This window comes from Equus caballus, chromosome 12 (genome assembly GCF_041296265.1).
Source record: "Equus caballus isolate H_3958 breed thoroughbred chromosome 12, TB-T2T, whole genome shotgun sequence".
Taxonomy (NCBI): Eukaryota; Metazoa; Chordata; class Mammalia; order Perissodactyla; family Equidae; genus Equus; species Equus caballus.
Genome location: NC_091695.1, coordinates 44,154,908 through 44,178,712, shown reverse-complemented (window position 1 = coordinate 44,178,712; position 23,805 = coordinate 44,154,908). Strand labels below are relative to the sequence as shown.

At 46.6% G+C, this 23,805-nt stretch overlaps 2 protein-coding genes across 3 annotated transcripts in view; one reads left to right on the top strand and one right to left on the bottom strand.

Annotated features, from left to right (window-relative positions):
• The window catches only part of RAD9A (RAD9 checkpoint clamp component A), a 59,609-nt gene that overhangs the window by 34,403 nt on the left and 1,401 nt on the right, over positions 1-23,805 (bottom strand). Inside the window, exon 2 of the mRNA XM_023654555.2 lies at positions 21,092-21,260. The gene's annotated coding sequence lies outside the window, so the exon portion shown is untranslated. The remainder of the gene's footprint in view (positions 1-21,091; positions 21,261-23,805) is intronic.
• Positions 787-2,654, top strand: POLD4 (DNA polymerase delta 4, accessory subunit). Of its 2 annotated transcripts, XM_001497352.5 has the most exons (4): positions 787-1,107; positions 1,362-1,451; positions 1,669-1,780; positions 2,160-2,654. In XM_001497352.5, exons 1-4 carry the CDS (start codon positions 1,011-1,013, stop codon positions 2,182-2,184), a joined length of 324 nt encoding a protein of 107 aa, XP_001497402.3. In that variant the 5' UTR covers positions 787-1,010; the 3' UTR covers positions 2,185-2,654. The 2 variants fall into 2 exon arrangements, with proteins under 2 accessions (XP_001497402.3, XP_023510327.1); XM_023654559.2 differs by lacking the exon at positions 1,669-1,780.

Below are 23,805 nucleotides of genomic sequence, written 5' to 3'. Positions count from 1 at the left end.
TGGGAAAGTGCCTGGCACGGTCCTTGGCACACTGTCAGTGCCACGTGAGTATTCGGTTTACTGTTGGTATTCGCTGCTCATATCTCACATTAGTGTGAGACAGACAAGGCAGATTTTACTGATGAATAACTGGGGATCCAAACATGCCCTGGCCTCCTGTTTGGTGTGGGATCTTCCTGACTAGCAGGGCAGGCAGCGGCAGGCTGTGGGACCCCAGGAGAGCCAACAAGGCAAACGCTTGCCTGGACTAGGAGTGGGCAGTGTCTCTGAGCACAGACTGTGAGAAAGGAGCTTTGTGAACCCATGGGTTCTCCAGTCAGGTCTCCTTGGGGCCGGTGGGGGTAGGGTGGGAGCAGGGAAGGGGGCTGGATTAGCCCAAACCCTCGTCGGACCTCCAGACCTGCCCCCCACAAGAGTCTGTGGGCCAAGGGGCGGTAGTGGAAGGCTCCAGCTGGGCTCTGGGGAGTTACAAACCGGCCACGGGGATTAGTGAGGCTGAAAAGAACATTTGCCTAGGAAGGGAAAACGGGAAGTGAGAGGCTGAGGATAACGCTCTGTAAGTCCCCCGAGACCCACTGCAGACCAGTGCGGGGGGGGGGGGGGGGGGCAGGAGGAGGTGGTGCAGTCTGGGGCATCTTGACAGGTCCCCCACCCCAGCCTCACCCCTTCTCGCCCAGAACACAGCTGCAGCAGCTGCCCCGCCCACTCTGCCTGCGCCGCTTGCCATTGGCTGGAGTCAGGCCCCGCCCCGCAGAGGCGGCCTGCCATTGGCTTAGTCTTCGATGTTTGTGTGCTTGTTGGGGTGGAGGAGAGGCGTCATCCCCTGGAACTGGCGGACTTCCTCTCTCTGCTTGTCTGGGTCATCCTGTCTGCCCGTCGCTGGCCCCAGGCTCGCTCTCTGGCCCCAGCCCTCTCTCACTCCCTCTCAGCAGCTGTCTCTCTCGTGCCCGCTGGCCTGTCTCTCTCCTTCCCCGCAGTCGCCTCCTTCTCCGCCTGCCTGGGTGGCCGCCATGGGCCGGAAGCGGCTCATCACTGACTCCTACCCTGTAGTGAAGAGGAGGGAGGGCCCCGCTGGACACTGCAAGGGGGAGCTGGCACCAGACCTAGGTCTCTGAGGTGGGGGGACGAGGGGAGGGGAGGAGTGGACACGGAGGGACATGGGAGGACGTGGGTGGACATGGGCAATGGAGGAGGAAGTGAAGTATGTCCTCTACTTCCTACACCAGGCCTGGCAGCGGACGGCAGAAGCAAAGGGCTGGTGAAGGCTGGGGAGCAGTGGGACAGCTGGGAGGTGAGGGGCAGGGGACCAGCCCTGCAGGGCACAGGCCTGGGCAGGCCTGAGGAACAGTGTGTCATTGCAGGGGAAGAGCCCCAGCCCCTGAATGTGGATGAAGCCGAGCTGGAGCTGCTGAGGCAGTTTGACCTGGCCTGGCAGTACGGGCCCTGTACAGGTGAGGACGCCCTCAGGCCCCAGGAGCACATCTTGGAGCCAGTCCTGTCACCCACATGTCTCTGAAGCAACCCAAGCCCCTGTTCGACCCTCTCGGGCACTGTCTCCTGAGACGGGGGGGTGTGAAGGTCCTGACACACCCCTCCACACACATTCTCTAGCCTGCACTCTTCCTTGCCCTCCATGAGGTCCCAATGTCTTCTCCTCCCCCTGGGCAGGGATCACACGGCTGCAGCGCTGGCATCGGGCAAAGCAGATGGGCTTGGAGCCTCCCTTAGAAGTGTATCAGGTGCTGCAGACCCACCCTGGAGATCCCCGTGTCCAGTGCAGGTCAGAGACTGGCTGGGGAGGGCTTTCAGAGGAGTCAGGGCCTTCTCCGGGCACCACCAGCCTGCTGGCCAGGTGGGAGCTTCCCTGATCTGAGGGAGAAATCAATGCAATTGGGAGTCCTTGCTGAGCAGGCAAGAAGGTTCTACAAGGTGCCTGGCAGGAGTGCCACCTCAGGAGGGCAGAAGGCTGCTTTAATAGTTCTTATCTCTGAGCAAATGGTGGGGGAAGGGTGCATCCAGGGCCCAAGGGACTGTCTGTTCAGTACTGAGGAGTTGGCTAAGGACTACAGGCCGTAGCCAAGAACTGGGGCTGGTGAAATCAGATCAAGGGACCTTAAGTGACTTTCTCTGGTTTCTCCTCCCACCCTCCCCTTGCACAGCCTCTGGCATCTCTATCCCCTTTGAACCACCACCTAAGACCTCCTGCCCGCTACCCGAGAACCTCAGGACACAAACACGAGCCAGTTGCTGCCCTTCAGCTCAGCTCTGCTGTGGAGAATGTCTGGCAGGAAAGAGTCTCAAAGGGAAGGAAAGAAGCTGAATCTGGAAGTCTCCACGGCTCAGCCCTGCATTTGACCAGCAGGCTCCTGGAGCCACGTCTGAGAGCCAGTGCCGCTGAAGCCGAGCAACTCCGACGTGGAGAGTGGTCTCTGAGGACAAAGACTTGGCCATGACCCTTCCAGTGCTTGCCACTGTGGTCCTTGGGATGGGGTGGCAAACGAGGCGCAGCCTTAGGCAGAGCCAGAGTCAGACGGATGATCTAAGAGGGGGAGATTACTCCCCGCCTGAAGCTGGGAATCGAAGGGCAGAACTGGCTGAGCTCACAGGGCAAGGGGTTCACTGATGCTTATGAATAAAGAACACTGAGCCTGGAAGCCTGACCTCCAGTCTCTTACTGTGGCCCTGCCTGGGCTGGCAGCACCCAGCAGCTTGACAGATGGGAGAGAGCTAGCACCTCCCTTTCCTGCGAGGTGCACTGGCCTCTTCCGCTGCCTAACCCTAGACCTGAGAGGGAGGAAAGACACCTTTAAACACTAACGGCCGAGTCCTCACTGGAGCTGAGCAACCTCTGGCGCCCCCTGGTGGTGCATAGGGAAACGACTCTGGTCCCCTTCACTGACCAGCAAGGGAAAACCTACCAAACTGGTCTGCCCAGTGTTGCCCACCTCACAAAAATGGGTCCTTTGTCAGAGAAGGATCCATGGGCCCCATGGCTCATAAAGTGCAGACACACCTGCACATTCCAAGCAAGTATCTCTGCTTCCCACATGGGGGCCACCTGCATCCAAAGCAGGGCTGGGGGAAGGTTTCTACCTGCAGGACCTGCTCAGAGATGGCCATCATCTGAGGGGCTTTGGTAGAATTGGATGGTACTGGGGATGGAGGAGAACTGGCTGGAGCTGGAAACAATGCTTAGGGGACCTTGGGACTGTATGACATGGAGAATGGAAGCAGACTCCTTATATGCTGTTACCTTCATTTGATGGACCAGCCCTGCATCCTGGGGCAAAGAGAGACAGCCTTCTTAACTCCTGGGAAGCAGGCCCAGAGAGTGGCCAAGTGGCCTTTTTCACCCCCATTTTATTGATCACTGACCATGCTTCAAATGTCTTATCTCTAAACTTCCTAACAAGCCTGTGAGGTAGCTTTTCCAGAGAGAGAGAACTGAAGCCAGGAAAGGTTGTGCAAAGTTGCCCAGGAGCTCCAGCAGGTCGGTGGTGGCGTAGAGACCAGGGCTCCTCCTATCTGTACCATGCCCCTGCCCGTTTCTGAGCACCTGCTGCGTGCCAGGCTCTGGAGGGCCTCCTGGGGGTTGTTAGTGGTGAGGAGATGGACAAAAACAAACACGTAAATATTACGTCAGGTGGTGGTCAGTGATAGGCAAAATTAGGGTTAGAGGTCAGGGGATGCCAAAGGTGCTAGAGAGATTGGTCAGGAAAGGCTCTCTGACAGGGGACATCTGGGCAGAAACCTGAAGGAAGGACGGGAGCGAGCCTTGCACCTCTGTGAGTGCTCCAGACAGAAGGAACAAAAAGCACACCCCCCGCCCAAGGCAGGAGTGTTCCCGGCCTGGTCAAGGAGCAGCATGGCGGCCAGGGCGGCCGGGGCGGAAGGAGCCAGGGCAGCGTGCTGGGAAATGAGGCCAGAGAAGAAGCAGGTCTTTCCCACAGGGCCTTGCAGGCCAGGATAAGGAATCTGGATTTTATTGTGAGTGAGACAGGAAGACATTGGTGGTGCCAATAAATGACATAATCAAACTTCTGTTTTGAAAACATTACTCTGCTGGTAGAGAACAGATTGTGGGGTTGGGGGACAAGAGGCAGCAGAAGCACTCAGGAGGTTATTGGGGTTGGTCTCGTGAGAGGTGACGGTGATGTGGACCAGGGTGGGGAGATGGAGGGGGTAAGAAATTGCCGGATTCTTTCTGTTCTTCCTCTGAAGGGAGAACTGACTGACAAGACTTCCTGATCGGTTGGCTGTGGGGTTTAAGAGAGAGAGAGGAGCTAAGGATAACCCCAAAGGTTTTAGCTCGAGCAACTGGAAGGACAGAGATCCCATCACTAAGATGGGGAAGACTGTGGGAAAGGTAGGGTGGGGAATCAAGGGTTCAGTTTTAGACGCGTTGGACTTGAAGTCTGTGACATATCCAAGCGGAGATGGGGACTAGGCAGTGGACATGCAAGTCTGCAATTCTGGGGAGAGCTCTGGATTTGAGATAGAAGTTTTGGCGTCTTCTAGATGGCATTTAAAGCCATGAGTGTGGATGAGTTACCTGAGTGAGTAGAGATAGAGAGCAGAAGGGGTCCAAGGACAGCCCTGCTGCCTTCTACACTTAGAGACGAGGGAAAAGAGAAGAGGGCATGCAGCTAAGGAGACTGAGGGGTGGCCAGCAAGACTTGAGGAAAGTCAGGAGAGGGTGGGGTCTGGGAGGCCTGGCCAGAGGGTGTTTCAAGGTCTCAGATGCTTCTGAGAGGCTGGTAAAATGAAACCTGAGAACAGCACGATGGACTTGGCAAGGCAGAGGTCACTGGAGACCTTGATGAGAGTGGTTTCCATGGAGTGAAGGGGATAAGAGTGTGCCTGGAGTGGGGTCAGAGGGAATGGCAGTAGCAGTGGACACAGGGAGTGTGCCAATTCTTTCAAGGACTGCTTACTGTAAATGGAGCAGAGAAACGGAGTGGTAAGCAGAAGGGTGTGGGATCAAGGGAGGGTTTTTTGTTTGTTGTTTTGTTTTAGACAGAGTGATATTACAGCACAGTTACACTGTGAAGAGAGTGATCCAGTAGGGAGGGACACTGATGCTGCAGGAGACGGAGGAGGCAGCTGTTGGAGGGAGGTCTCTGTGAAGGTGAGAAGGGCCAGGACTAGCACATGAGGAGGAGGATGGCCTTAGAGAGGAGCGTCCACCATGACAGGAAGGGAGGCAGAGGACATGGGAGGAGAGGCGGGCATGGGGTACGTTTGGGGCTGGGAACATTCGAGAATCAGATGTTTGCCGAGAGCCTGGGACGCTGGGAGGGAGCTGGGGTTTGCTAAGTGCCACCCGTGCCCTCCGCGGTGCCGAATCCTGCACTTCCGCTCTCTGGTGACTCCTCAGAACAATCTCATTAGTAAGTACTAGCCATGTTTCACAGATAAGGAAACGGAGGCTGAGAGGAAGACTCACTCAGTCAGGGCCTGAATTCTCACCAGGTCTGTCTTCCCACTCATCACCCTGCACCTGCACTCCCACTGGCACCTGTGCGCCGTGCTTAGGATGGTGTTGAAGACAGAAGACCTACCCTTGTGGAAAGTTAGAGAACAATGTAATACAAGTGCTCCCTCGGGGCAACTGGGAGCGGTATAGACACGGAGTTCTCAGGAAGGAGAGAGCACCACCCGGTAACGGGGCCCTCTCCATGGGGCCCTGGGCACAGGGACAGCCGCCCCCCGCAGCTTTGGTACTACCCCTGCCTTACTTCATCGGCACCGAGCCCCGTCCACTCACATGTCCCTGCTTCCCAGACCTTCCCCTGCAGAATGAAAGCAGACTCCCCCTGCCCTGGGGCTGGGCTTGGCCCAAGACACTTCCACTCTGAATATTCTTAGTAGTTCTGTGTTTTAGCTTACAAACCTTTGGCCAGTTTTGTGTTCTCCATGATATGTCTGGAGTAGCTGTTGTAACATTAAACAGATGAACTTGCTTATCAAGGGAATGAACTCTCCAGGAAGATGTGCCACGTGTGGCCTATGGGTGGCTTCATACACCTGATACGCCTGCCACCCCCCAGCCCAAGCTGAGCAGCACTGCAGAAAACACTGAACGAGCATTTACTGGAAGGAAATGGGAGGGCAGTGGCCCTTAGAGAGTAAGAGTCAGTGGGCAGAGAAGAACATTCTAGATGGAGGGATTGGGCTGTGCAAAGGCAACAAGGAGAGGCGGATGTGTGCACCCCCGGGAGAAGCGTGCAGACTGCAGACTCACTCTGCGAAAATCAGTGCAATAAAAAGCTAGCATTTCAGTGCTTACCACACATCCAACACTGTTCTAAGTGCCTTTTATCCTCACAGCAACCCTAGACGTGATTATCAAACTTTTTATGACTCAATTTTAAAGAGGAAATTCAGGCACAGAGAGAGATGAAGTACTTGCCCAGAGTCACACAGCCTCTAAGTATTGGGAATAGGGTTTGATCCCAGAGTCCGGCTCCAGAGCCTGCACGTGTATCATGCGGGATAAGGCTAGTGAAGTCAGCTGGAACCAAACACAGGGTCTTGAGCCTGAGGCAAAGGAGTCTGGACTTATCTCTGGTGATGACAGCCCCTGAAGTTTCTGAGTAGGAGAGAGAGAGGATCAAAACAGTCATTCTGGAGGGTCTGTCTGGCCAGGTATGAAAGAAAGTCTAGAGAGGGAAGAAACTGGGTGGGAAGACCAAGTGGGAAGCTATCAAATACTCAACACACAGGCACTGAGACCCTGGATTAGCAGACAGAATGGACAGGACAAAGAGCTATAAGAGATGTTGCAAAGGACGTTGGCAAGACTTGTGTTTGGGAAGGGAAGAAGCGGGGCAGCAAACATGACTCAGGTTTCGAGCTTAGGTGGGTGAGAGGATGCTGATGCCATGGGCAGAAAACGCAAACTGGGAGGGGAAGACAGGCTCAGTTTCATGCACGTTTAGTTTGCGATGATGACAGGACACCCAAATGGAAACCTCTAGTAGGCAATGGAAACCAGCAGTGAGGTCAGGGGAGAATGTGGTGTCCTGGGGACAGAGGGGAATCACCTGCGTAGAACTGACACTTGGGTCCATGAGCACGGATGAGTTCTCCCAGGGCAAAAAGAGACGGGAAGAGGGTGCGAAGACGGGACCAAAGATAGCACTCGGGAAAATTCTCTCTGGAAGAAGGTGGATGACTAGCAAACTAGAGGAGAGAGTGTCAGAGTGGCAGGAGAGTCGAGGCAGAGCAGTGGCCGGGAGGTGCTGGAGAGCTTCACAAGTGCTGGCGGCTGGTGTGCCACTGCCGAGACATCAAGGAAGACATTAGGAGGAGACGGGAAGGCTACAGGACGGCTCCCCCTAATTCTGTCCCCACATTTCCCACTTCCCTCTGGCCCTGTTCCATAGTTCTCTCTGGCATCCCCAGCTGTCACAGTAACCAGTGCCACACCCATCAATGAGGCCCACACCGATTCGTTCTTTATTGACTCAGGTGTGGCAACGTTTATCCACCCTCAAACTCAGACAAACTCACCAGTAGCATGAAGGCTTAAGGAGCTAATGTACCAAGAAACTAAGTAAACAAGGGAAAGGAACAGGTTTCGGAATTAATCTTGAAGTAGATGGAAGCCACAGCAGTGCGAGCTCGAGGCAGATTGGAGCTAACACCACCTCTAGGACCTATGGGATCCTGAATACGATCGCTAGTTTTCTCTGCAGGTAGGTCTCCAGTTCATCCACTGAGTCCAAACTGGAAAACAATGGCTTCGTGCTAGTCATGGCAGATGCAAATGATTTGAACCCCAGTCCATAAGCTCCAAGAGCTTACTGCAGTGGGAGAGAGGGAGAGAAAAGACGCGCAAGTAAATTCAAACATTGCCTCAAGACAGGTGTGAACCTGATGCTGTGGGAACTCAGACTTCCTGAAGAAGGCCCTTTAGCTGAGTATTTAAGAATGAGTAGGGGTTGCCACAAGGTGGACAAGGTCCTGGGTCCTTCTTGAGCCCTCCTTTGGCCTTGTGTCTCTTGACGGAAAAGGCATTTTCTAGAAACCTTTGGGGTGGATGCCTCCTTCACCTCACCTAGAGGTTCCAATGGCTCCTGGTCCTGCAAGTGCTACCCTCGATGGCAAGCTGTTTCTCTCTGTGCAGCCTTCCCAAAGAAGAGTCCCAGCGGTAACCCGTTTATATTTTATTACAGCACATGGCAACGCTACAAGATGTTTCTGCTAGAGAGTCTTTTGTCCTTGTCAGCGTACCTAGCACAGGGATAGCTGCATAGTAAGCACTCAAAGCTGATGGAACTTTCCCCCTTCACTCCTACCTACTGTTTGGCCTGTTGGCCCAGTCCAGCCTGTGAGAATCGTTTATGCACCAGTTGTGAAGGCCAGTTGTAAATGCCAGTGAAATTTGGTCTCCATCTGAGTCACTCCTCCCGGGGGTTGCATGGCTGTGATGGCAGAAGCCAGCTTTTCCTAAAGACTTCTTAGCAAGGAAGGCATCAAAGCTGTCAACTCCAGAAGCAAGCTCCTTTTCGTTTCCTGTTTCAGAGCCTGGGCCCCCACTGGGCCAGCCTGCTGAGTGCTCATCTGAGGTCCTCCCAGATGGGAGAGTAGAGCCCATCATCCCATCTGGAGTTCAGAGGACCATCCGGCCCACTTCCCTACATGCCCTCGAGAGCACGGCAGCCCAGGATGCTACTAGTCCACAAGGCTGGGGTGTAAACTGGTATAACTCCAAGGAGGCCGATTTGGCATTATTTATCAAAATTATAAATGCACATATCCCTTTCAGTCCGTATCTGGAAATTTATCCTACAGATACACTTGTATGTGTAAAATAACCTATTATTTATTTATTTATTTATTATAGTACTGTTTGTAATAGCAAAGACTATAAACAGCCTAAATGTCTATCAATAAGGCACTGAGAAAGTGAGTTATGCTACACTCTGGATACTGTACTGTGAAAAAGTTCGAGGAAGCTCTTTGTGTGTTGATATAAAGTAGGATGATCTCTAAAATATATAGCTAAGTGGGGGAAAAAAGAAGGATTTATAGAACAGTGTGTATAACACGCTACAACCTGGGTAAAAATGTGTGTGTGGACTTCACTTGTATTATGCATACAATGTCTCTGAAGGGGCATCCAAGAAACTGATACCATCAGTTGCCGTTGAGAGGAAGGTAACTTGGTGGCTTGGAAACAGAAATGAGGGGAAGTTTTTCCTTGACCAGTATTTTTGAATTTTGAACTGTGTAACTATATGACCTATTTAATCAATCAATAGGAAAAAAGTCTTACCATGTCTATGTGGATGTATTTAACAGATATAAAAATAACAGAAACAATGCTACTCGGGTAAAAGGGTTATTGGGTCACATGTTGCATGGCTTTGTGGATGTCTCTGGACTCAAAATGCTGCACTCTTTACATCCTACTGGGAGAAGGGGGTCTTCTATGGGTCTTTATGGTGGGGTCCTGGCAGCGGGAAGGTCCAGGACTTGCTCCCTCTAGAAGGCCCATCTAATCTTGTACTAGATCCCTGCCAGGCACCTGGTACTGCCCCACCCTGGGACAACAGTCAACTTGTCAGGGTGACAGGTTTCACAAGAGTCCAAACATGATGAGTCCAGCTCATCGTTTTATTCATCTAACAAGTGCAGATGGGGCCCCTATTAGCATGAGTAGTGGGTGGAACGTACAGCTTGGGTCCCAAGCCTTGAAGAGTTTTCAGTCCTCCTTTAAATATATGAAAAGATGCTCAACTTCACTCTAAGACTGGCAAAAGCTGAAAAACTTGGGCCATATACTCTTTTGGCAAGGCTTAGGGGAAACATGCAGGAGCACAGCATGGCCAGCCTCTACGGAGGGAACTCGGTAGTACTAATGAGATGACGTCGCATTTACCTTTGACCCAGCAATCCCGCTTCTAGGAATTTACCCCAAAGAGACACTTTCACAAACATATAACGACACATGCACAAGCTTATTCACTGTGGCATTATTTGTATTAGCAGAATGTTGGAAACAACCCAAGTTCCTGTCCACAGAGACAGATTAAATTAATCCACCCAATGCAGTACTGTGAGCTATTAAAAAAAAAAAGTGAGGAAGATTTCCATTAGCTGATATGGAGTGACTTCCAGAATAAATTGTTAAATAAGTCGTACACTACCTGTTGTGTAAGATAGAAGGGGTAATAAAATACATATTTGAAAAAAGAAACATAGGAGGAGTAAACTAGAAAGGAATAAAATGTTTACTACTAGGGGTGGGTAAGAATGGGGTGGAAGAGAGGATGGGAGTGAGATTTCTCTAAGTACTGTTTTTATATGGTCTCAGTTCTTGAATCATATGAAATTTTACAGATTCAAAAATGTATCAAAAGAGATTTTAAAAATCCTAAAATTGAATACAAACAGTAACAAATGAACCGAACTGTATATCAAATTGATAAAATAACCACATAGAAAAAAGAATATAAGAATCAAGTAAATTTTAAATACAGTTCAGGGGTTTCCCAAGGATGACAAAAAACATCTTGTACTTTACGTAATAGGTTTGTTGTGGATAATGGTTTTGGTGTAGAAATTCTCAAACTGTTTTGCTCTTTTTGCATGAAGGATAGAAAAGAAAGAATAAATATATAGGTGCTGAGAACCAGAGATCGCACTGTGAAAAGAGGGAGATAAAATATGGAATGCGGGAAGGTGAGAATCCTGAAGAGTTGGATTTGAATTGGAGATTATCAGTATGTAGATTTAAAAATTTTTTAACTTTACTGAAGTATAATTTGTCTACAACAAAATTACAGATTTTAAGCATATAGTTTTGGTAAATGCTGCACGAATGTAACCAGCAACCCAATTAAGATCTGGAACATTTCCATCAGCCCAGAAAGTTTCCTCACTCTCCTTTGCATTCCATCCTCCCCTCCTCTCCCATCCTAGGCAATTTGATGTATAATCAAAGACGAGTTTTACCGGTTCTAGAACTTATATAAATGCCACCATTCAGCAAATCTGGCTTATGTATATCAGCACTTCATTCATTTTTGTTGCTCAGTAATATTCCATTGTATGAATATACTAAAATGTAGCTATCCATTTATCAGTCGATGAGCTTTTGGGTTGTTTCTAGTTTCGGGCTCTGATGAATCAAGCTGTTGTGAGCATTTATGGACAAGTCTTTGTGTGGGCATATGTTTTCACTTCTCTTGGGTAAATGTCAAGGAGTCGGACTGCTGGGTGGTGTAGCATATGTACACTTAACTTTATGAGAAACTGCTGATCTATCTTCCAAAGTGGGCCTACCATTTTACATTCCCATCAAGAGCGTATGAAAGTTTTAGTTGCCCCATATCCTATCAACACTTCATATCGTCAGTCTCTTAAATTTTAGTCATTCTATGAGAGTGAATCACTGTCTCGTTGTGGTTTTAATTTGCACTTTCCTAATGTTGGATATCTTTTCACAGGCTTATTTGCCATTTGTATATTTTCTTTGGTGAAGTGTCTCTTCACCTCTTTTGCCCATTTTAAAATCAGGTTGTTTGGCTTCTCATTATTGAGTGGTAAGAGTTCTTTACTATATTCTGGATAGACAACTTTCGTTAAATATATGTATTGTGAATATTTTCTCCCAGCCTGTAGATTGCCTTTTCATTTTCTTCACAGTCTCTTTTGAAGAACCAAACTTTTAAATTTTGATGAAATCTAACATCAATTTTTTTTTTTATTTTAGAGCTTTTCAGGTACTAAGAAATATTTATCCAGCCCAAAGTAACAAATATTTTCTCCTATGTTTTTTTCTAGGTGTTTTATTGTTTTACCTTTCCATTTAGATGTAACATCTATTTTGAATTAATTTTCACTCTTTCATTCCTGATAATTGGTAACTTGTATTTTCTCTTTCAGTTTTGCTAGGGGATCATCAATTTTATTAATTTTTTCAAAGAACCAACTTTTGGCTTTGCTAACTTTTTCTGTTCTTCGTGTATTTTTTTATTTCATAATTTCTGCTCTTCGTTATTTTCCTCCTTTGGGTTTAGCTTGTTCTTTTTCTAGCTTATTTTATTTTATTCTTTTTTTGAGATATAATTCAAATAACATAAAATTCACCATTTAAAAGTGTACAGGTCAATGGTTTTTAGTATATTTCTGTGTTGTGCAATGATTGCCACTATCTAATTCCAGAACATTTTCATCGCTCTGGAAAGAAACCCTGTACCTGTTAGTAATCAGTCCCAATTACCCCCGGCCAACCACTAACTTACTTTCTGTCTCTATGAATTTGCCTAGTCTGAACATTTTACATGAATGGAATCATATAATATGTGGCCTCTTGTGTCTGGCTTCTTTCACTTAGCATAAGGTTTTCAAGGTTCATCCATATTGTAGTGTGTAACCACTCCATTCTTTTTTACAGCTGAATAGTACTCCATCATGTGGATATACCCCATTTTGTTCCTCCATCCATAAGCTGGTGGATATTTGAGTTGTTTCTACTTTTTGGCTATACGACTAACGCTTCTATGAACACTTGTTTTTGTACGAATATATGTTTTCAGTTCTCTTAGGTATATACTTAGGACTAGAATTGCTGGGTCACGTGGTAATTCTGTTTAACTTTTTGAGAAACTGCCAAAGTTTTTCTAACTTCTTAAGGTAGAATCATACAATATTTACTTTAAACCTTTTTATTTTGTTTTCCGATATAGGCATTTAAAGCCATACATTTTCCACTAAGCACTTCTTTAGCAGCACTACACAAATTTTGATATGCTGAGCTTTCATTATTGTTCAGTTTGAAATATTTTCTAAGTTCATTTGTTTTCTTATTTGACTCGTTATATGGAAATATATTCTTTAATTTCTAAATATTTGAGGATTTCCTAGATATATTATTTATTTATTTCTAATTTAATTCCATTTGATCAGAGAGCATATTCTGTGAGATTTTAATCTTTTGAGATTTAGTGAGGCTTTTTATGCCCAGAATGTAATGTAGCTTAGTGAATGTTCCACATGTGCTTGAAAAAAATGTGTTCTACAATTATGGGGTAGAGTTTCTTTAATGTCAATTATTTCTAGTTGGTTGGTTGTATTATTCAGATTTTCTATATCCTATTGCTATTCTGTCTAGTTTTTCTATCCGTTATCAATAAGAGGAGGTCTCAAATCTCTATGATTGTGCATTTGTCTGTTTCTCCCTTTAGTTCTGTCAGTTTTTACTTCACTTTTTGTAGCTCCGTTACTAGGTACACACACATTTACAATTATACCTTCCTTCAGTTGACCCTTTTCTGACTATGAAATGTCCCTCTTTATTTATCTCTGCTAATTCTCCTTGTCTTGATGTTTACTTTGTTTTATATTGATGTAGGCATACCAGCTTTCTTGTGCTTTCTATATGCATAGTATATCTTTTTTCATCCTTCTACTTTCTATCTGTGCCTGTACATGAAAATTATATCTCTTTCAGATATCATATAGTTGGGTCTTGACAAGCTCTGCCTTTTAATTGGAGTGTTTATGTTTAATGGGATTATCAATACGGGGTTTAAGTCTGTGTTAGTTTTCTAGGGCCGCCATAGCAAAGAACCACACACTGGGTGCTTTAAACAACAGAAGTTTATTTTCTCACAGTTCAGGAAACTAGAAGTGTGAGATGAAGGCGTCGGCAGGGCCGGTTCCTTCTGAGGGCTGTGAGGAAAGGATCTGTTCCAGGCCTGTCTCCTCGGCTTGTGGACGGCTGACTTCTCCCTGTGTCTTCACATTGTTTCCCTTCTGTGCGTGTCTATATACAAACTTCTCCTCTTTTTTTTTTTAAAGATTTTATTTTTCCTTTTTCTCCCCAAAGTTCCCTAGTACATAGTTGTATATTTTTTTTAGCTGTGGGTCCTTCTAGTTGTGGCACGTAGGACGCCACCTTAGCATGGCTTGATGAGTGGTGCCACGTCCGTGCCCAGGATCCGAACTGGCGAAACCCTGGGCCACCAAAGCAGAGTGAACTTAACCACTCGGCGACAGGCCCGCCCCCAAATTTCTTCTTCTTACAAGGACACCAGTCATGTTGGATTAGGGTCCACCCTCATGACCTCAGCTTAACGTAATACCTCTGTAAAGACTATCTCCAAATACTGTCACATTCTGAGGTGCTGGGGGTTAGGATTTCAACATATGAGTTGGGGGGATAATTCAACCCATAACAAAGCCTGTCATCTTGCTATTTGTTTCCTATTTGTCCCACATGTTCTTTTCTTCCTCAGTTCTTTTCCTGCCTTCTTTTGAGGAACTGAATAAAATTAATATTATATTTACATATTATAATTCAATATTCAATATATTATATTAAGTTATATTATATTATATTTACATTTTATTTCCTCTCTTTGCTTTTTGATTATATCTCTTTTTATTATTTGTTAATGGTTGCCCTAGAAATTATAATACGCATCACTAATTTATCACAGTCCAATGGGGCTTCTTCACATTTCACAAGGATAAGAACCTCACAACAATATAATTTTATTTACTCCCCCATTTTTTGTGCTATTATCATATACTTTATTCCTACATAGATCATAAACTGTATCTTACAAAAATATTACTTTTTCTGTAAACAGATATTTGTTTTTTATGGAAATTACAAGAAAGAAAAAGCCATTCTTTTATATTTACCCAGACATCTATCATTTCTGTGGCTCTTCATTCTTTCTGACAAATTTAAGTCTCCAAATTTCCTTCCAACCTGAATAACTTCCTTTAGCATTTCTCATAGTGCTGGCCTGCTGGCAACAAATTCTCTCATCTTTTATTTTTCTTAAAATGCCTTTTTTCCCCCTCATTTTGGAAGATATTTTCATTGGTTATAGAATTCTAGACTGAATCTCTTCTTTATCAGCACTTTAACGGTGCAATTCCATGGTCTTCTAGCCTCCATTTTCTCACGTCATTGTTTCCCTAACGTAAAGTGCCTTTTTTCTCCACCTGCTGTCAAAATATTTCCTTTACCTCTGGTTTTCAGCACTGTGACTATGACGTGCCTAGTCTAGGTGTGACTTTCTTTGTGCTCATCCTGTTTGTAGTTTGCCAAGCTTCTTGAATCTGTAAGTGAAGGTTTCTCATCAAATTTCAGGATTTTTTTTTACCAGCATCTCTTCAAATATTTTTTCTTTCCCATTCTTTTTCTTCTCTCCTTCTGGAACTCCAGACACATATGTTAGACTGCTTGATGTTGTCCCACAGATCAATGAGGCACTGTTAATTTCTATTCGATATTTTTCTCTCTGATTTTCGGATGAGAACATCTCTGGACCTGTCCTTAAGCTCATGGCCTTTTCTTCTCCCAGCCTTCTCCTTCAATCTTCTGTTAACCTCATCCAATGGATTTTTCAATATATTTGGTTCTTTTTTACGGTTTCGATTACTCTGCTAAGATGCCCCATTAAGACCACCATATTTTCCTTTAAGTCCTTAATCACGTTTATAGTAACTGCTTTAAAGTCCTTGCACACTAACGTAAACATCTGCATCTTCTCCGGATGTGTTTCCACTGACTTCTTCTTGATTATGGGGCATGTTTTCCCCTTCCTTGAAGGACTAAGTAATATGCTGGACTTTGGGTAATACCATCTTCCTTTAAAGAATGCTGAGTTTTGTTCTGGCGGCAATTCATTTCTGGCAATTCTCCTTGAACCTTTCGTGTCTTGGTTTTAGGTTTATTACGCCAGGTCTAGGGTAGCCCTTATTCTTAGGAGGAGGTTAGCAAAAAGCTGACCCCTGTAAAGAGCCAGAGAGTAAATTATTTTCACGCCATATGGTCTCTGTCACAACCACTCAGCTCTGCCACTGAAGTGTGAAATCAGCCACAGACAATATGTAAACAAATAGGGAGGCATGGGCGCCTTTGGCCCACGTGGGCGAGACCCGGGCAGGCAATAATTTGCCGACCTCTGCTCCAGGTCACAGTCCTTAGTGCTCAGGCATGGCCTTTCCCGTGTCTCAGCCCAATACCCAGGGTATTACCGAAGTATTCCTCTCCGGCTAGGCCAGAACTCAAGTTTTCCCAGCACTGTGTGATCTTTAGTATCTCCATTCCAATCACAACTCCACAGCAGCAACTCTGCCAGGTCACACGAAGTCTCACCTTGCACCTGTGCTGCCCAGCCCACAGCTCAGGACCCACAGAGAACCCACATATGAACTTCTGGGTATCCCCCACTCTGCACAGCTCCCACCTTTCCAGCACTGTGCCCTGCAATGTCCAGCTGCTTCAGCAGCCTCCAACTCTGATCTCTGCCTTCTCAGCTCAGCGGAACTGTTGTCATCTGCTTGGGCTCCAGCTCTGTGCTATGGTCAGCAAACTGTTCCCAGGCAGAGGGGCAGGGGCCAGGGTTAATGTGGGGCTCACCTTAAGGGTTTTCCTTCACTCACTACTCACAGTTCGACTTACTGTTCAAAGCCTAATAACAGTTGCCCTATATATATTTCTCAGTTTTGTAGTCGTTTAAATGGGAAGGCTCCAACATGGTCAGAAGCAGAAGTCCTAGAATTCAATGATTAAAGTACAGTTTTCATTCTCTGCCCATTGCAAAGGCCTGGAAGGAATAAAGCCCAGCAGCAACGGGCACCCAGAGCCTAGACCTTGGTTTCTGAATCTTTCCCACTTAAGAAACCAGAGGTCTGTGGACAAAGAGCCGACTCCAGGTTCAGGACAGGGAAGACACAAGGTGCGTCTGGAACATTATGTTGGGCTAGAAGGCACCAATGTGCTCAAACACTAATAGGAGCATGACAAAAGGACCTGGGACCAGCTTGAAGGAGCTCTCACCGGCCAAATAAAGGAAAATCTGAGCATCTCAAAGAATAACGATGGTAAGGGCTTATAACATGCTGAACAAAAAAACACATTAGCTGGGTGACACTAAAAAAGGAGACTAGGGAAAATTCTTCTTTACTGAAGAATAATACCTTATTATGTTTAATGCAGAAGGAATGATATAATTTTAAAAAACAAAATGAAATAATTTAGGCAAAGATCATTACTTGATACTGAAACCAACGACTAACTGCTGGAGACAGGATATTCACACAGTCTCAACTTACCACCCAACAGATTACTTATGACTGCAAAGGGTAAAGGGCTCCTTGACAACGGAGAGACCTAGCGGATACTGTCTTAACCAAATAGTCAAATTCAGCATTAACAATGAGATAAAGCAATATTATGTGACAGAGGTAATGAAACAGAAAGAACATATCACTTATCTAGTATTTGTGCAAAAAGGTTTAGCCTGAATCTAATTGTGAGAAAACATTCCAAACAAATCCAAATTGAGGAATTCTTCTACAAGACAACTAGCGTGGATTCTTCAAAAATGTCAATGTCATGAAAAACAAAAAGGCAGGAATATTCTAGATTAAAGAAGAATCAAGAGACATGACAAGCAAATGTAATCTGTGATCCCTGACCCGAATACAATTTTTTTTAAAGCTATAGCAGAAATTTTAGGGATATTTGGAGAAATGTAATTATGGTTGGTAGTCTAGATAGTAATATTGCATCACTGTGAAATTTCTTGGTTGCTAAAGGAAACAGATGGGCGGTTCCACAGAAAGTTAAAAATAGACTTACCATATGATCCAGCAACTCTACTTCTAGGTATACACCCCAAAGAATTGAAAGCAGGGGTGCAAACAGAGGCTTATACATCAATGTTCACAGCAATATTATTCACAACAGCCAAAACGTGGAAACGACCCATACGTCTACCAACAGATGAATGGCTAAACAAAATGTAGTATACACATACAGTGGAATATTATTCAGCCTTAAAAAGGAATGGAATTCTGACACATGCTACCACACGGATGAACCTTGAAGACATTATGCTGAGTGAAATAAGCCAGACACAAAAGGACAAATATTGTGATTCCACTTATATATGGTACCTAGAATAGGCAAATTTATAGACAGAAAGTAGAGTAGAGGTTACCAGGGGGGATGGGGTACAGACTTTCTACTCATGATGATGAAAAAGTTCTGGAAATGGATAGTGGTGATAGTTGCACAACATTGTGAATGTACTTAATGCCACTGAATTGTACACTTAAAATGGTTAAGATAATAAATTTTGTGTTATGTATATTTTACCACAATTTTTTTCTTTTAAAAAAGGATATTGAGGTTATGTAGGATAATACCTTATTATTAGGAGACATGGGCCAAAATATTTAGAGGTGAAATGTCCTAATGCCTGCAACTTATTTTCAATGGGTCCAGAAAAAAAGAGAAAAAAGAGAAGGAAATGTGGCAAAAGATTAACAACTGGTTGATCTAGATGTAGGGTATATATGTGTTCATTGTACTATCCTTTCAACTCTTCTGTAGGTCGGAAATTGTCAAAATAAAAAGAAAGTGCTCAATAAATATTTTTAAATGAATAAATGAATGCAAGAGGGGACCCTCCCAAATAGAGAGAACAGTATGAACAAAGGGGAAGGGATGGAGAAAGTGTTTTCAAGGAATAGTCAGTAGTCTAGTTTGATTTGAGTGAAAGATGCATATTCGGACATTCTGGGAGATCAAGCCAGAAAGGTAGGCTGGTGCCAGATTGGGAAAGGCCCTGAGCAAAAGGACAGAGTCTGTACTGCACTTGGCAGGCAATGGGGAGTACCACCGACAGCGATAAACATGGGAGTAACATATAGGAAGTGATGCAATACTTCCAAGGATTAGTCTAGTCATGGTGCTCTGGACCCACTGAAGGGTGGAACCAGCTAGGCGGCTACTGCAGTAGCCTAGTCATCGGAGCAGGGACTTGGGCTAGACGGACCATCAGAATATGACAACTGATTAAACGTGGAAAGTGAGAGTTATCCCCCTGAGGTTTACACCTGGGTGGAGGAGAAGAGAGGAAACAGGAAAGTCATCAGGAGAGGCTGGTTTGCAGCTCAAGACTCACAGAGATGAATTGTAAGAAAAAAGAATGGGTTTAATATTCTCCCATCCTTCCTGTCAAAGGGATCCTTCACAGGTCCTCAGGCTGTCAAACAGGGTCCAACCAGAAAAGAATTCTCCACCGGACCAGCCTCACCTGGCCCTGCAACCCAGAGTGAACTGGTACCTGCAGTCCTTCTCTGGTGGCGTCCCTTCACTGGGTTCCCTCCCACTCAGCCTGCACATAGTTCCATCTTCCTGCCCTAACCTCCTCTCTTATCTGAGTCTTTTTTCCTCTGTAAGAGGAGGGGAATCAGAGATATGTGCAAGGAGTACCAGTCCTGCAGCCAAGATGGGCAACTCCTGAGAAGCTTAGGTCGGGGTGGGCCAGGGGTGGTGGGGGAGAGGGAAGACGAGAGAGCAGGGCTGAGGGGGACGGGGAGGCTGCAGCTGGATGGTGGCTATGGCAGCAGGGACGGCCTGCAGCAGATGTAGGCTATGCTCTAGCCAGCCCCACCTGCCACATGGGGTACCCAGCGGTACTGGGGTCGGGGGGTCTCTGCTTACCAGCTTGGGCATCCCACTGAACTCCAAAGATCCCATCTATTGCCCCAAACTAAGAGCGTGAGGTTGGCAGGAATGTGGACATCCTGACGAGGCAGCGTGCAGCCTCGCGTGGGAACATCTGGGACACCGAGACAATCAGACTGGACAAGGCTGGAGAAGGCTTCTAGCCGAGGCACCAGTGAGGGTGGAAGCCGTGAAGAAGGGCTCCTGAGGGCTCCACGGGATGGCAGTCAGTCCCCCAAACCAAGAGATGGACTGCACAGCAGCGTGCCGCCTGGGGAGACAGGCAGCTGCCGTCCTGGGCACAGCTGCCCAGCTCTAGGCCTCCTCAGGCCACGTGAAGATAAACTACGTGGGGCGCATATAATGAGCTCCATCTCCCACTCCAGCCTCCAGGGCCATCCTCCTCTGTCACCCCACCCCCACCCCCCGCCCAAGCACATCTGGCTTGAGTTAGGCCCGCATGTGGGGCCTTGATTTAGTCTGGGCTTGTTCCGTGTGCCCCTTCCTGCCACACCACCTCCCCACCTTTACCTCTGAGACTCACTGAGCTGCCACCAGGGGGGCCACTGGGGTGGGCTGCAGCATTACGACCCAGGTCAGAGAATCCCACGAGGCAAGCTTGGCCAACTTGCCTCCCCAACTGGTAGGAGAATAGCTTCCATATTCTTGGTCCTCTAGCCCAGATACAGAATCCCCTAAAGTGTCCCAGCTACCCAGGGTGGCTGCCTGGGAGTGGGCAAACCTGCCAGGGTACGGGGACGAGCCCCAGCTCTCTGATGGGACCTGCTGCCATGGGAATAAGGCCATGTCTAGTGAGCGCATGAGAGTGAGAGACTCTGGCAAATATGTCCCAGGATGGAGAGAAGCTGAGCTGGGCTGGAAGACTGAGGAAAATTGGCAGGAAGTTCCGGCTGAAATGGGAAGGAAGGAGAGTCTTGGTCTAACTTCAGGTTAACCTAGGACAGTGGCCTCACCAGTAGGCAGATGGCAGCCTTTCAGTGAGAGCTGAGGCAGTGGAAAGATCACTGGTCTCTATGCCATCATTTGGCTCTTTGACCTACAAGCTAAGAACTCAGATCCCTCAGAGAGAAAAGTGAAAGTTGTAATACAAGACTTTCCACAGGGGCCAGCTGGTGGCGTAGCGGTTAAGTTCACATGCTGTGCTTGGGCAGCCTGGGGTTCACAGGTTCAGATCCCGGGCACGGACCAACACACGGCTTGACAAGCCATGCTGTGGCAGGCATCCCACATATAAAGTAGAGGAAGATGGGCACAGATGTTAGCTCAGGGCCAGTTTTCCTCAGCAAAAAGAGGAGGATTGGCAGCAGATGTTAGCTCGGGGCCAATCTTCCTCAGCAAAAAGAGGAAGATTGGTGGTGGATATTAGCTCAGGGCTAATCTTCCTCAAAAACAAGAAAAAAGACTTTCCAGCTGCTGTAAATTGTAAAAGATCAACATGCCCCTGAAGTAGGCTGACATAGGCCTCTATGGCAGGCACTGAGCTGCTGTAACCTCTCAAGCGCCAGGTCTGGAGTTATTAAGGCTCCTACAGCACTTAGCTCCACAGGCATCTTGACACACCCGACAGGCACTTACCTGCAGCCAGTGGAATGGGAGCCAACTGGAGAGGCAGGACGGAGAGGAAGAGCAGGGCTTCAGGACGGGAGCACGGATCGTCAGGAAGATGGTGGGACAGCTCAGCTTGGGTCACATCTCCAGGAAAAGGAGCATGTGTGGCCCCTAGAAGTCCCACACCATCCCATATCTAGGGACAAAACAGGCAGTCAGTGGTGTCCCAACCCTTCTTTGTTTGTACCCACTTAACCTTTCCCCAGCTTCCTTGTTCTGAGGATGACTGCACCCTCTGTGAGTGACAGAGGATCCCAGGGGGATGTCTAAACAGGATGCGGGATGGTTTGCCCTGGTCTCAAGCCACTCCCCTTTCAACGTTCTCTGCTTTTCCCTCCTCAAGTGACACTTCCACCCCAGGTCCTCAGAGAGCTCTCCACGCCCTGGGTCACTGGAGAGTTGCTCTGAGTGGTCTCCTGCAGTGCTAGCTCCTGGCACAAGTTCAGCCCTAGGCAGGATGGAAGGGCAGGGCCCAGAAATCAGCCTGAGGATGGTGCTGCTGAAGCCAACTTCATCCTTGGCAGCAGCTGGAGGCCTGGCAATCTGTTGGCATGGTGGACATAGTTTCCCACTCCCAGATGGGTCACAGATGAGAAAAAAAATGTCTCTGGGGGTAGGTGGGCCATAGCAAAAGAAGAGCCAAGAAGAGACACAAATGCCACCAGAGCCAAAGGAGTATGCGTCACTGGTCCTCAAGACTGCTTCATGATCCTGGGCTGCAGTTTCCACCCCTTGTGGTTGTTTAGCTCGTTTCCAGAGAAAGAGGCTCACAAACTCTCCTACTGGTTCAGGCGACCCTGTTCACTGGGCTCCGGGTTGGCTGGTCCTGCACTAAATACGCCAACAATGTGGCCCTTGCCCGATAATCACCTGCCTATTCACATTCTCCCCCTAAAAGAGTGGCTGTAAGAGGGCATGTGAGCCTAATAAAAGGGCCTCAGGGTAAGAGTGAGACCACCGCTTGGTTCCTCTCTGCAGGAAACTCATAGCCCCCGTTCCTTTGCTAACATTTACTGCATGCCATCCACGTGCCAAGGTGGGAATAAAACACTGACCAACTGACCAGGCAAGGGAAACAAAACAAAATAAACAAATGGGGCTACATCAAACTAAAACACTTCTGCACAGCAAAGGAAACCACCAACAAAACGAAAAGACAACCGAACAATTGGGAGAAGATATTTGCAAACCATATATCAGATAAGGGGTTAATATCCAAAATATACAAAGAACTCATACGTCTCAACAACGAAAAAACCAACAACCCAATTAAAAAGTGGGCAAAAGATCTGAACAGAGATTTCTCCAAAGAAGATATACAGATGGCCAACAGGCACAGGAAAAGATGCTCAACATCATTAGCCATCAGGGAAACGCAAATCAAAACTACAATGCGATATCACCTCATTTCTGTCAGAATGGCTATAATTAACAAGACAGGAAACAACAAGTGTTGGAGAGAATGTGGAGAGAAGGGAACCTTTGTATACTGCTGGTCGGAGTGCAAACTGGCACAGCCACTATGGAAAACAGTAGGGAGTTTCCTCAGAAAATTAAGCATAGATCTACTAAATGATCCAGCTATTCCACTGCTGGGTATTTACCCAAAGAACTTGAAAACACAAATGCATAAAGATGCATGCACCCCTATGTTCATCGCAGCATTATTCACAATAGCCAAGACTTGGAAGCAACCTAGGTGCCCATCAAGGGACGAATGGATAAAGATGTGGTGTATATGCACAATGGAATACCACTCAGCCATAAGAAACGATGAAATCCAGCCATTTGTGACAACATGGATGGACCTTGAGGGTATTATGCTAAGTGAAATAAGTCAGAGGGAGAAAGTCATATACCATATGATTTCACTCATAAGTAGAAGATAAAAACAATGACAAACAAACACATAGCAACAGAGATTGGATTGGTGGTTACCAGAGGGGAACGGGGGAGGGAGGAGGGTGAAAGGGGTGATTAAGCACATGTGTGGTGATGGATTGTCATTAGTCTTTGGGTCGTGAACATGATGTAGCCTACAGAGAATTTGAAATATATTACGATGTACACCTGAAACTTACATAATGTTATAATTCAACGTTATTGCAATAAAATTAATTAATTAATTAAAATTTAAAAAAAACAAAACAAAAAACACTGACCAAAACCCAGTCCCTGCCTCTCAGGAGCTCACCATGTAGTCAGGGCTAGAAATTTCTCCTCCACATCTCAGGGCTGTGAGGAGGGTGCCCAGAGTATCTTTTCCCTACTTCTTGGCATATCCACGTTTTCCACATCCTTCAAGGCCCCACTCAAATGCTGTGTGCTCCTTGATGCTCTCATTATATAGCCACTTAGCAGTGGCATCCCCTGCCTCTGAACGTTCACAGCACAGTTAGTCACCTTTCTCTCTCTCATGACACATCGCTTTCTACTTGTGTTATCTGTTTTGTATTCATAGTTATCTCCTCTACTAGACTCTATGTTTCTTGAGGGCAAAGAGTGTCTTATACATCTTTGTGTCCCTCAGAATACCCATCACAGTACCATGTACATAACAGGTGCTCAAAAAATACTCATGGAATACAGCTTCCACATAAACATGCCTGTTGGATGAGGGAAGCCTTGTTTATAAAGCTACTGGGAGTTCCCAGACTTAAAAAAAAAAACCCAAAAACATT